Source organism: Leptopilina heterotoma, unplaced genomic scaffold (assembly GCF_015476425.1).
Source record: "Leptopilina heterotoma isolate Lh14 unplaced genomic scaffold, ASM1547642v1 Lhet_113, whole genome shotgun sequence".
Classification (NCBI taxonomy): Eukaryota; Metazoa; Arthropoda; class Insecta; order Hymenoptera; family Figitidae; genus Leptopilina; species Leptopilina heterotoma.
Window position 1 is genome coordinate 483,174 of NW_025110832.1, and position 14,260 is coordinate 497,433.

The 14,260-nt window shown below is 27.4% G+C and overlaps 2 protein-coding genes across 2 annotated transcripts in view; both read right to left on the reverse strand.

Moving 5' to 3' along the window:
- Positions 1-785: 785 nt before the first annotated feature.
- LOC122505874 lies at positions 786-2,531 on the reverse strand. Its single transcript, XM_043617747.1, has 2 exons — positions 1,768-2,531; positions 786-1,501 (listed from the first exon to the last, which is right to left on the reverse strand). Exons 1-2 carry the CDS (start codon positions 2,428-2,430, stop codon positions 887-889), a joined length of 1,278 nt encoding a protein of 425 aa, XP_043473682.1. The 5' UTR covers positions 2,431-2,531; the 3' UTR covers positions 786-886.
- A 1,033-nt stretch (positions 2,532-3,564) lies between these two features.
- The window catches only part of LOC122505884 (BCL2/adenovirus E1B 19 kDa protein-interacting protein 3), a 28,539-nt gene continuing 17,843 nt past the window's right edge, over positions 3,565-14,260 (reverse strand). The window contains exons 4-6 of the mRNA XM_043617755.1: positions 8,253-8,326; positions 6,038-6,193; positions 3,565-5,284 (exon numbers count right to left, since the gene is read on the reverse strand). Of these exons, the coding sequence (XP_043473690.1) occupies positions 5,233-5,284; positions 6,038-6,193; positions 8,253-8,326 (282 nt within the window). The 3' untranslated portion in view covers positions 3,565-5,232. The remainder of the gene's footprint in view (positions 5,285-6,037; positions 6,194-8,252; positions 8,327-14,260) is intronic.

Genomic DNA, 14,260 nt, shown 5'->3' on the forward strand with positions numbered 1-14,260 from the left:
ATTTGTTAATATTTTTATTAATTATTCTCAAAATTACATTCCTGGCAAGAAAACGAATCGATTGATGTATACAAAGTATATATTTTATCAAAATTTATAAAATTAATAAATATTTTTCTTTTTCACAAAAAATTCAAATTTGGTATTTTTTTCATAATTAATTTAATATTAATATTAATATTTTGAAATGATTATTCTATCATAAAATAGAAGCAATTGGCAAATGAAAGTGTAAATTTCACCAAATATTTATACAACAACTTATAAATGATTTATATAATTTTATTTTTAACCAATCTTCTGGACATAAAATTTTGTACATAATTTTTCAAAAGTTTGCAAAACCGCAATTTTTATATATTGAGGAAGCTTAATGGTCATAAAATGAACAACTTGTTTATTTATATTTTTCAAAAATTCAATTTTTTTCTAAAGATTTTACCTTTCAATTGTATATAATTGAAAAACTATTATCTTTCAAAAATTATTTTAAAAAACTAATGGTACGAGTTTCTTTATTATAATTTGTTGAAAATATTATACCTAATAATAACATAAGAAAAAACATATACCTAACATAAAAACATAGTTACAATTATTATAAAAAATTGAATTTTTTTATTTAAATTTTTCAAGTCTCGAAGAACTTTTGGAAAATTATTTTAAATAATTGATTTAGAGATGAAGTTTAGTAGAAAATTGTAAAAAATAATTTAATTCTTTATAATTGTAATTTTTAGAAATTATTCAATTTTAGTAATTTTACATATATTCCGTAAACTTTCATATTTTCCTGTATAATGAAATTAATAGTAATTTTACTTTTAAGTTTATATTTTATTTATCAATGAGATTGCTGTTACAGGAAAAATCTTTAAATAATTCCCTATTGTTTTATACAATGATGTATTTTTTGTGATCCGTTTCTAATACTATTAATTAATGAACTTCTACGAAGGTTGTATTTTCGAGAAGAAAAAAGAGAAATTTTATTCTCTACTAATACCAATTCTAAAATATTCTTAAGAAAACATTTACTGTATTTATTGTCGTCAAAATTTTCTGGAAAATTGTTTAAAAATACATTTAAAAAATGTATAAGATTTTGAAATGTTTCTTTATTTTCCATTAGTTTCGGTTCACATTCTGATGGCATTGAATTTAACATTTCTTCTTTTCTTGTTTCTGGAAATTTTGATAGATTTATGTAATAACCTTTGTGCAGGAAATAAATTTCATAAGCTGTGTAACTAATCAACGAAATTATTTTCGTAAAATTGGATTCACGAATTTTTAAATTATTCACTTTATCAGTTTCACTACAATCGTTGAGTTTTAAAACATTTTCAAAATAGTCAATAGCTATCTTCAATTGATTCTTGAATATTTCATTTTTTAGAGGAAGTGTATTTGCCTTCCATTTATGTTTGAAATTATTTTCATTAACTTGTTTTAGGATTCTTAGTTTATTTTTGAATGATGTATTTATTTTAATTTTTGGCTGCAAGAATAAATAATAATTTATATAATATTATAGTAGTATTATTTAAAAAAAAATTTCTATAACATTTTCCATAACTATATATATCCGAGGAGTAAAAATGCAATGGCTTCTAATTCATATTATTAAAAAATAAAAACTGAGGATTTACAATTAAATATCAATAAAATATATCGTCAAAAAGTTTTTTTATAGAAATGAAAATAATAATTTTGGAATCATGATTTTTAGGATAATGAAAATGCTTATTATAAATTCTGAATTACCTCCAATAAGATGCAAGGTAGTAAGAATAGTAAATTGGCACTTATTTCATTGTTTAACGAATTTCGGCTAATCTTAGAGTTTTTAAAATTAAAACTGTAAATTTGAGATTCTATTGTTTGGATATTTAAAAGACTGTCTACATAGCATGCATTGTATTTGTCATTATAGGACTGCTCTGGAAAATATTTTAAATAACTTTTAAAATAGTCTTCAATTTTTTTATATGTTTCTCTATTTTCCTTGAATTGTGGATCACATTTTAAGGGCGTCAATTTTAAAATTTCTTGTGTTACATTTTCGGGCATGTCCGAAAATATAATACTATAGCCGTTGTGGAAAAAATAATATTCAAATGAACTTTGATGGAACAACGTTATAATTTTCGTAAAGTTTAAATCGATGGCACTTGTTGAATTATCAACATTTGGAATTCCACTGCATTGATTATTGTTTTCGATTCTTTTCCCAAAATACTCGGTAATAATTTGTAATTGTTTCTTTAAATTTATATCCATTGGATGGGGTTTATCGTCAAGTGATTTTGTGTTTTTATCGCTGTACTTGGTAAATTCAATTTTTTCATCATCTTCATAATAATTAAATATTGCCAAAATAATCAGGAGAACTGTGCCCAATAAATGTAGAGTCAACTTGTTAATCATTTTTAATACTTCTTCGCTATATCCGCGTTATTAAATTTGTTGAATTTGCAAACAGCAAGCCTTCTCTAATTACACTAAAATTGTCTTTATAGAAAAGAGAAAATGTAGGAAAAAATTGCAATATTGGACGTTATGCACTTAATTTATCTTTATTTCAAGAATGTCATTAAATTATATAGTATGAAACATGTTGAAAAAAAAGCAACTGGAGAAAAATAGTTTTACTGCTTTAAAACATTCACTTCTAACACAAATATTATGAATATTTTTTTGGATTCTAAAATATTTCTAAGATGATACCTATTTATTGTTTAAATGCAATTACCTATATATCACTTTAATTAATAAAAAATGATCTCTCAATAAGTCATATTTATTCTTGATTTTGTTTTTTTTTCAAAAGTGCGCATTACTAATCGAAAGGTCCTAAAAAATCCTATTCAAACTGATATTAACAAAAAAATTATATTTAGAAGAGAAAATAAATTATTGTTATTCGAAAGTTCTAAAGTTCTCAATATCCAATTTTTGAAAATTAAAATTTAAAATTAATTAATTGTTTGAAATTTCTTAAAATTGAATCTTAAACAAGTGGATATCGCAATGGTATTTTATGTGAACTTTATTTTTTTTCTCTGAATACGTAATTGAATTTCAAAGAGCTTTTTCAAAAATTATGAAAAATATGGAGAAGAATTTTGATTAAAAATTTTAGAAAATAATTAAATTGAAATGATGAAAATATTTTTAGAAAAGTTACAGTAGTGTAAATCAGATTAACCTTTTTTGTGAAAGAAATAGTCAAAATTCTGTCTGGAAATTTTTTCAATTTCTTAAAGTAAACCGTATTAAATTTTCAATTTTTAATTTAACTAATTTTTCAATATTGAAATGCTACGTAATTTAATGGGTAAATATTTTCACCAAGAATTACCATCTTATAGTTGCGCTTATAGCACGACAAGTTCCCCATGTTTCTAGAATCAAAATTTTTTCATATAAATAGGATCAAGATTTACTAACTTGACAATAATCAGCCCACCTTGTTTTCGCTACTACTTTTTATATTTTGATACAACTAAAAATTGATTTTAAAATTAAAATTCACCCCGGGATATAACATAACCAAATACATAAATTTACAAAATGCTTTATTTCATAATAATTACAAATTTGTAAAATATTCCTGTCATATCCATGGACAATAATAAAGTCATCATTACCACGTGAAATATAAAAATTTGACATATACATAAATACCTTAACACCGTTGCTTAATAACGGAAGAACTAATCAATAAAAGACGAAAATTAATCATTAACGATGTTTTTGCAGTTTCTATGGATAACATTTTTTCAATTCCATAAAATTAAAAGCATCGCATAAAATATATTGAATATTTTCTAAATGAAATATTCATATTTTTACAATGAAGAGGGTCGGCACAGGGAAATAAATAACTAATAAGAATATGTTTTGTGCAATGAAACGGAAGTTACAATATCAATCAATTTAAATAACGCATTCACAATTTATATTTCTTGCATTACGTTAATTTTTATAATAAATTTTCACCAAACTCGACTAGCACAATTTTTAATCACAACAGATTACTGGTCTAAAATTCTCCGATAAACTTTCTTTTTAATAAACTCTCTTTAATTTCGAATGCAGAATCATTGGTACAATTTTTCGAACCCGCTCAACATCAATAGATTGAGATTAGAAGAAAAGACGCTTTTTGAAGGTAAAAACTAAAAATAAATCCATTTATACCTTCTGATTGTGCCGATAATGATAGTGAAGAAGAGAAAATATTTCTATGTTTCTGTGAAGAAACTTTTACATTATTACATTAGTCCATTGCTTTTCTTTTTATTACAAGTTTCTAATCTAACGAAGAATATGTATTGACATAGGTACTTTTAGGTATATGAAACAGTAAAAACTACTTTGTTACAAAAAAACTACATTTAGTTTCTAAACAGTCGATTAGATTCCAGAAACCTCTTTTTAATTTCTCAACAACATGAAATATAAGAAACAGTACATTTTCAAAACAATAAACTCTTCTTTTTTCAGTTTATTTAATTGTTAAATAAAATTTGATTTTTCCTCATGAGAATGTAATAAAATTAATAATTGAATGCGACTGCGTTGACAGACATACGAGAAAAAGGTACAGTATTTTTAATTACGCATGGATTAAGTTTTTAGATATTTTTCGTTATTAAAAGCTAGCTTTTAGTTGATTTCGTAGAGTGATTTTAGAAAAATTGTTTCTAAACCTTATTCTCTTTTGCACATTTTTTCTAAATTACCTCGATTATGCTTTCTCTCTTTCTATAAATTTTTTATTTTCGTCTACTCTCTCTCTCTCTCTCTCTCTCTCTCTCTCTCTCTCTCTCTCTCTATTCAGTAAGTTGGAGATAAATAATATCCAAGCTATTCTAACAACTATCGCAGATAGAAACGCATTATTAGAAACGGTAAAAAATGGACAAAGTTTTCATTTATCAAATACAGTCTAACACCTCCTTTCACTTTATTGTTTTTAATCATTTTTTGAATGCCTTTCTTTTCGTTAAAATTAGGAAGGCGTATTTTTCGTTTATCTTTAGAGTGGAAATTATTTTTTAGAAGTACTGCAAAGTAGAAGGTAAGAAAAAGTTTGTCAAATATTGAGAAATAGTGTGCTTCTTTAAGCCTTCCAATATCAGTCTTTCTTGCGTCCCGTAGCCAGCTTGTTGCGATCAGTTTACTCGCTTTGATCACAATTCGTCTTGCAATTTAATCGGCAGCTCAATCGATTGTCACCCGGGCCATCATTAGTCCTCGCCTAGTCAACCAAACTCTGAAAGAATAATAACCGGGGCAATTATGGTACAAGCAATTTTTAATTTTTCACGGACTATTTTTCACCCTACATAATCCAAAAACCAAAAATAAATATATGACGTGCTTTGAAAAAAGCACAAAAAGGTACCTAAGAAGCAAAAAGTTTTAGGTCATGTTCCAAATTTTTGTAATGAAAATCATGAAAATAATACACAAAAGGGTCCAACTTACAATAAATTATTGTAATTAAAATTTTATTAAAATTTTTTAAAACAATTGCATTTTTTTTATGAATTTTATTAATATTTTTAAGAATAATGTTTCTATCTCAACTATTAGCGGATTTAAAGTATATAGTGCAAATTCTCAAAGAAAAGGAAAAATTAGATTTTAGTGTCATAAATCTAAAAAAAAGGATGTGAATAGTAGCAAATCGAAAGAAGATTACAAGCTTGCATAACTTGCACGGCATGACTAAAAAAAATTTTTCGAATAATTATTTTCAAAAATTCAATTGATGTCTTCAAAAAAACTGAATTAAAATTTTTAAGGAACTTAATTTAGAACTTTGAATAAAATTCTCTAAAGTTTCAATTATTCTTAAAATTGTTTTTAAATCTACATTTAATTTATATTGAGAGTCGTATATTTTCATTACAAAAATTACAAACAACCTACAATAATTGTATTATATGTAAAGTATGTTGCCCAATTTGTTCTTATTTGTATTTTTCTTTTCATGTCAAATATAATTGAAAAAAGAACTCACCCGACACCGGTTCCAATTAGAAGAGACAAAAAGTTTGTGAGAAAAAGTGTGTATAAAACTTCCTTGGAAAATAATCCTTGTTTTCCAACTTTCACTGTCCTTATATTATACATTTTTCGTTTTGTGATGCTCAGAGGATGCTTGAATTTCCAGTCTCTGTAAAATAAAACAGAATAAAATCAATGATTCAATCAACTATTAAAAAAAAAAAAAAAATATTATAGGTATTAGTCTTAACGTTCAACATAAAACGTCTATTGATAACCCGATTGGAAAAGCTACAGACGTGCAATGACACTCCAGGGTCAATAAATCTTTTTTTTACATAAAAATTAATTTTCACTCAATTTTAACATCATACTCTTTTACCAAAGAAAATGAATATTTTTCGGACTGAAAGAAACTTTTTATACTAAAGTATTCTATTATGAAGAAAACCATTATGTAAAATTAATTAGAAGAGAATTTCAAGAACTTTCTTTTATAAAAAATTCTATAACTGGATTATTCTTTTACAACCCGTAGCACTAGAAAAAGACGATCGCGCATACAGCACTTTTAAAATACAATTTACTTGATTCAAAGTACTCTAAATATAGAAAATGTAATTAACGCTTTTGAAAGAAAATTTCTTCTTACAAAATGTTACTAAACTTTTTATAAAACATTTTTTCGCGATATATTTTGTATTTGAAAGCTTCAAAGTCAAGAATCTCGAAGCAAGTAAAGTCGTTTTCTTTTAATATAAATACATCGCATCACTCTTCTCGTAAAGAAACATTACATCCGATCGACTCCAACTCTGAGAGATTTTACCATGATTAAGAACTTTTTCAAATAAAGTAATCATCAAAAACCTTGTTTATTCCATCAGGACCCGGCGACTTGCTAAGTTTAAGTTTACCAATCACTTCCGTACTTATTTCCCTGTCAAGAAAAGGATGCTTTTTGAAAAATTTCACTCAAAGACATAGAAAACAGATCCAAATTTACATTATCAGATTGAAGAAACATGTTACTATAATATAAGAGCACATTCGATAAAGTGGAGAATGTCTGTAAAAAGGAGCCGTGTATTTCTTATTATGTGTAACTAGGGACATTGAAAGGTACCATCTCCAAAACAAAAGGACATTTAATCATGCCTCTAATGAGTTTCAAAAGAAAGATTATATGAGCAAATTCTTGTCTCTCTCCCAGAGACCACGCAACAAATCTAGCTTGGAGAACCTTAAATTCAGTTCCTCTAGGAAGATAGACTTTATCTACTCGCCAAGCTAAAAATTTTAAAATTTGCTTATGACAATAATTGAACCATAATCTACGATATACGTTTGTAAGCATGGGTCTACTCTCAAGCGAAAGCACTACACGACATAGAGGAACGGCATTCATTTGGCAAACCTCCTCATTGCCGATGCTCCGGAGGGGAGCTAAGATGTCGTTGCAAAAATTGTCGTTGTAAGGCTATGAAAACTGTGAGATGGGTACTGAAACAGAGGCTCACATATTATCTGAATGCCCAGCGTTAGCTAGGGCCAAATATTTATTGACCCTATGCAGGTTAGCAACTTATCGATAGAAGAGATACTGGACTCCTAGAGGATTTATTAATTAATTAATCAATTGACTTTAAACGAGCGAGCTGGAGACGGGTACAATGGGTAATAACCCAAGTACCCACTCTTAGATTGGAAATTTGAAGAAAGAGGATTAATTAATTACACTCGACTCTCACATTCTTGCATTCAATTCTTTTACTAACTCTAATCCGTTTGAAACTTTTCTCCCGTACCTTTTACCTTTTGGACTACCCACTTCCAATTTCGCTATTTTCGTTTGTCAAATCACACTAATTTGCCAGTCGTTCTAACTTTAAACAAATAAATGCCTTCCAGAGTGTCTAAACATTTACTTCGCGATAACCTAGGTTATCTAAAATGAATTATAACATCTGCTCCATTATGAGATTAAAATTACATTAGAATTTCTAATATTTTATGTAGGTATATTGAAAATAAAGAATAGATGCTGTCGTATTATTATATAATAATATAATTTTTCCAAAAAACAGGAGGTACACTTCGTGTACGGAACCAAAAAGAATAAAAAGAAGATTAAAGTACTGTGCAACTTGCAAACCCTCATCCCCTAGATTATACTGTCACCTTGAATATTCTCTTAATTTTTGTATCTTTAATTGATTCATTCTTACTTTGGTGGCATTTGATCTGGTCTGGAACTCCACTCATATATCCATTCATTATTTTTTTCTTGAAATTCTCCATCCTGCAACAAAAAAATAAAATCCATATATATATATAATAGGAAACTAAAACTATCTTACAATTTATAAATACTTCCTTTAAAAGGAAATATCTTTCGACCAGTTTCCTTTCCGAAACTATACCTACACAGATAAAGTGTTTAGTAATGATGACGTGAATTACGCAATTGCTAATCAACTCATTTATTCTCGTATTCACTGATGTGTGATGTCGTTTAATTTTAATGCTTTGTTTGTAACTTATTAGGGTATATGTACTACTATTTGCATTTGATAATGTAAAATTTTTAAAAATGAAATGAAATATTTTCCAGTTTTTAATTTAACGTTATTTCAATCAGTGTTAATGTTGCGCATTTCATTATATTGAAAAAAGAAATTCAGTAGTCTTTAACTGGTTTTATGTACGATTTGTATAATAATTAGTCACTGAATGTATTATCTCTTAAAAATTACAACTGATAACAGATTCTATGTATAGAAGCACATAAAGCTCACAATATTTAGCGAGTGTGTTAAATAAAAAGAAAAATCAATATGCAAATCATTTTAGAAGATTCTAGCAGCTAGAATCTAGACGTAGGGAGACGATAAGAGTTTCTTATATTCTAGCAAATTAATTAAGACCTCATAATTCAACATTATTTTTTAATCTCTTTCACAAAGAAAGAAAAATAATTTTTTTCCTTCTAAAAAGTCGCCGACTAATTTTAAAAAAATATATTTTTGTTTTGTAGAATAAATAAATAATATACTAACAATAATAAATATACACTAGTAATAATTGAAGCAATAATAATAAAATTGAATTATTAACAAAATAATTTTGTTTAAAGAAATTAGTGAAATTTATTTGTTGATTTTTACATAAAATCTTCCACTTTAAAAATACTCTACACAACAAGCTTCCAAGCTTCCTGATAAAAGAGTAATTATAATACATTTTCTTTACTGATATTTATTTAACAATAAACGCGTGCCAACTTTGAACAAAGAACGATGTTCTTATCATGTGTGACTAAGAATGAGAAAAACATTATCAAGGTGATTCTGTATATTAATGAAGGGTTCTGGGAGGGGACATAATATTTCATTTGAACATCTAATAAAGTCAGTGCATCTATCAAAAATTTCTATTGTAGTACACTCGTGAATTTAATCAAGTTGGAAATTTAAATTTTATACTAATGAAAATATTGCAACTTTGTTAGTGTAACAGATGCAATGTATATGAACTTTTAACTCCATGCTAAAAATAAAAGCAGGAGTAACTTTAATATTTATTTATAGTCTGATTTTAATTATTCTCTATTTTCTATCAATCTTCATTAGAGAAAATTTCTAATAGAAGGCAATTAGTAGAAAAAAGCGAGAATCTGACCACGTTACTATAATTTGTAAATGTTGCGTAAATCGAATCATAAATATAAGTTTTTGCACGCAATCAAACATAAATTTTACGAATTTCTATCAATTTTATTTGACCCTATTTTGAATTTTACAACGATGAATCAGACATACAAAATAATACTGACTGCAATAATATTTTTTCTGAAATTTTTTTTCCTCCTACTTTTTGCTCCTTTCTATATTTTGAGCCCTTTATTATGAAATTTATCTTGTGAAAAGTGACAATATATATTATATTCCAAAGACTATTAGTCTTTGGAATATCTTTCTTCAACCCTTTTCACAATATAAATTTTATTTCCTTATTTCAAGAAAGACCGAATCTTTGAATGATGTCATGTTGTTTGGGGTAAATATGATTCTAATATCTAATTTGCAACATGTTCGATCTTTTTTTCGCATGTGTGTCTTACTCTAGTTCAAGTTTTTTAGCACTCCTTTCCTCGCAGTTCAATGTCACTTCACTATATGTAAAGTGACGCGTACTTGGACGACGCAAATGCATTGTTACATTGACTATTTTTGCAACAAAGTCGGCGCACGTTTCAACTTAAAGAGGTATTCAATTATAGAAATAAGTTTATCATTTTTGGCACGTTAGTTTTGACGACTGAAGATAATCACTCTTTCATATGTCTATCTTTTTAAAAGACTAACATTCAGTCTATTGAACTCCTGTCTAATGATATTTTTAGATTAGCTCTTTCATTTGATTTATTTCAATTCCTCTATTATTATTAAGTCAGTATACATTTTCTCAATAATTAAAGTGACCATATGGAAATAGTGTCAATGCGGGACGCCCGCTTATTTATATCATTTAGTAAAAAAAAGGTCTATGCCACAAGAAAAAAGGAACAGGAAATTTGTAGGAGTAAATTGGAGTGGAATTGAAACAGCTCGCGTCTTATAACATTTACATTGAATTTTTCTTAAAATATCACGAAGTCTATCTCTCTCACACTTTTACGCTACTGCGCTAACCTGTAGATGCAGGATATTCTTAACTATTTTCCAGAATATGCAGGACATTTTATGTCAAATGCGGGACGTTTTGCGGGACGCTAGCCTTTGCGGGACGAAGGGGAAAAATCCGGGACGTATGGTCACTTTATCAATAATGTATTCAAAATTATATGATTTTTCAGAGAAAACAAAAATATTGCTTTTGAAAATATTTTCCAATTTCTAAAAATTTATTTTTTAATAATAAAATTTTTCAAAAATACCATTTCCTCCTAACGGAAATAAAGTTTAAATATCCAAGTATGTAATTGCTAGTTTTAATAAATTTATTAGATTTATAGAAATAAATATTTTCCAACTTTTGAGATTTAAAATTTTTACGAATAAAGATGCGAAGTAATTGTTTCATTTTTTGTTTTGACAAATTTTTACTTTTCCTAGTCAAACATAACCTCAAAAGTGTTGTGAAACATAACCTCCACTTTTTCGAAAACCCATTACCATAATAATGAATCAGTGAATCAATGAAATCTTACTCACTAATTAAAACAAAAACACACAAAGAAATTCCATGTACATTACTTTATTTGAAGGTCACTTTAATTCTTTTCATTACGATTTGTTAAAAGTTTACCTTCATTTAAAAAATAATTATGCTGTTATTATTATTATTTTGGACAAAATAATATTTAAATTCTGATAAATAAAAGATAAAGTTCGAATGATATAATAGATATTTTGGGCACCATATCTTGAAGACGCCATTTCGAATTCGGTGTAAGCGTGTAAGTCCTTGAACTTAGGGTCGACACAGAGAAATTATTTTTTCTCCAGAAACCACCCGAGTAAGTAACAGATTTTTAAGTAAATCGATTTTAAATTCGTCCAAAGTTTAGGGCACCAAAAAACATTGGGATAAGGTATGATCCTTTCTAAGGTACATGATGCAGGACTGTATTATTATAATAAATTGTCACTTGTATCCGTAATAAATTTCACTCTCTAAATCTGAAGCAATGAATTTGATGAAATTTGACTGATTTTTAGTGACACTGACTCTATTCTCCCGATTTGAATCAGTTATTACTATTATAACAATTAGATTGATAACTAAAAGAAAAAGTACAATAATTTCAAGTTAATCTAATCGTTGATGCCTATTTATTTATAATAAAGTCACTCGGACGTGACAATAATTTGAAGAAAGAATATTAATGAATGCCTCGTTATTCCTACGAAAAGTTGGAGACTGTTTAAAAGAGTCTAAATTAAGAGTTGATGATCAATAGATGAACCGCAGCACATGGCGTGACCAAGAAAAGAAGTTGCGATTGGTCAGAAAGAACTACGCGTTCTTCAAGAGTAGTGTTGAAGAGCGTCACCCTCATTCGCATACTGTGTGTATAGTTGTAAATTAAAATTACACAAACACGGAAACGGAATCCCCGATGACAGCATTTGGAATTTTTCGACATCATCAAATCGACGAACTTTCTGGTGGATATTTTTGTACAGTCAAGTGCAAGTCGAGAGTCGCATCGCGTTACGACTAATACGACTTTACGAGTAAGATGAGCGAGAGGAAACTCGAGATTCAGAAATCAATTATACGTTATGGAACACGTGCGTGCATAACGGCACGTGTTTTAATCAACAGTAAAACGAGTAAAACTGTTGATTTGCGACTCTATTTAAACGACCCATTTGCCCATCCTATTCTTTCGGCCAAGGAAAGCGATACAATGACTTGCTGCTATTCTCTTCAAAACACAGACGATTAATGCGAGGTACACCTATCATATATTCATGAATATTTTTCATTTCCTACGGTTCTTTCTCTCCATCATACGTAATGGAGAAAACATTTGAGAAAGCCGGAAAACTCTTTAGATGCTTTTTCTTCTTCTACTTTAAATTCACTTTATAATCTTCCGCATTACTTATTATTATTTATTTCGTAAAAATATTAATATTGATATTCCCGTTATTAATACACAATGACTAACATCGTAATTATATTCAAGATTTACAACCATTACGTCTCAAGAAGGTGAAATGCAACATTTTATACGTAAACTATTTTTATTTCAATGTAAATTCCATCAATGAAAAGTAAAAAAAATATAAACATAATGTTTTGAAATTGCGACGTTTCGATTAATATAAATGGTGATAAATTAACAAAAAAATAAAAACCAAACACGTGACAATTAACGTCACTTCGATGCTAGCATCAAGTCAAAACTAATTTTAATTTATTTTGGAAGAATACCATTTATGTATATCAAAGAGAGGAGTCAATGAACTCGCAGATAAACAAGAAAGAAAAAGATCAGCAAGATTCTGTTATGAATTTAGTTTTCTAATAAGGCGGATTTTTCTAAAATGGCGGATCCAATATGGTGGACACTTTTTTGAAAAATTCATCGGATTTGCTTGAAACTCGTTGCTCGGGGGTTTTAGGACTCGCTGATTATACGAATTTGTAGTCAGTTTTAAAAAATTCAAAATGGCCAAAAATTATCTTTCAATTACACATAAAAATTTTGGTTCAATAAAAATTACGTTTAATTCAATTGTAAAATATGTTTAATTCAAACATATTTTTTTGGTGGCTTATTATTAGTAGAGTGGCATCAAGGCAGCAAAATTGACCTAAGTTGATTTTTATGTTGAAAAGTTAAAATATTTAAAAATTATTATTTAACCTTTATTATTAAAAGTAAAATAAAAGATGTTTCATCCAATAGCGTATGGAAACATGAAAGAAGAAGACTATGTAAGACCTGCTTAATTAGTTCTAAAGGTCCCTTTGACGCTTAGCGGCTTAATTTAGATTGTCTGTTGCAGAAAGGTGTGCACTACACAGAAATATTGAATGCAAACGATAATAGAATATATCAAATGTAGGTAACATGATTTTCTCAAGTATTTTTAGAATTGGTAAATTTTCTTCAAGCGTTGATTTTTATTTTTGAAATTTTGAAATTTTGAAATTTTATTAGACATTTTCATAAAATTTAAAGAAAATTCTTTAAGAAGACAAAAAAGTATAACAAAATAATTAAAATGTAAAAAAATACAGAATTATTATTGTAAAAATAGAAAATTGATTTTAAAGATAATTAACGTCTTCTTGTTTTCTTTCGATTGTTGTTTATATCTTTCGCGACCATGTAATTATGAGAAAAAACCAAGTAGGTATCAGTTTCTAGAAAAAGTGATAAAACGATATCATTGTACGTTCATCACGTGCTTCTGTTTATACTCAACATTTATAATTTGAAAAATTATTGCAAATTGATTCCTTTAGTTACAATAAGCAAGCGATCCTTCTATAAGTTCGTTTTCTTGTATTTGTTTTAACTTTGTAGTAGATTAAATTATTTTAAATAAATTATACATGATGAATCACAATCGAATTTACTATAAACAAGTCATCAAATCATTTTTTTTTTATTTGTTATCGAAGATTGGGAATATATCATTTCCGCCAGTTTTTGATGTGTGGAGTCAAAATATACTGAAAATTGGGGTGGAATTTTTTTTAATGCAATTTT

What these genes read in the sequence shown, in the direction of transcription:
- LOC122505874 (XM_043617747.1), bottom strand. Translation starts at nt 2,430, where the DNA reads ATGATTAACAAGTTGACTCTACATTTATTGGGCACAGTTCTCCTGATT. An exon ending in TACCTTGCATCTTATTGGAG is followed by an intron (nt 1,502 to 1,767) that starts GTAATTCAGAAT and finishes TTATTCTTGCAG; the next exon opens with CCAAAAATTAAAATAAATAC.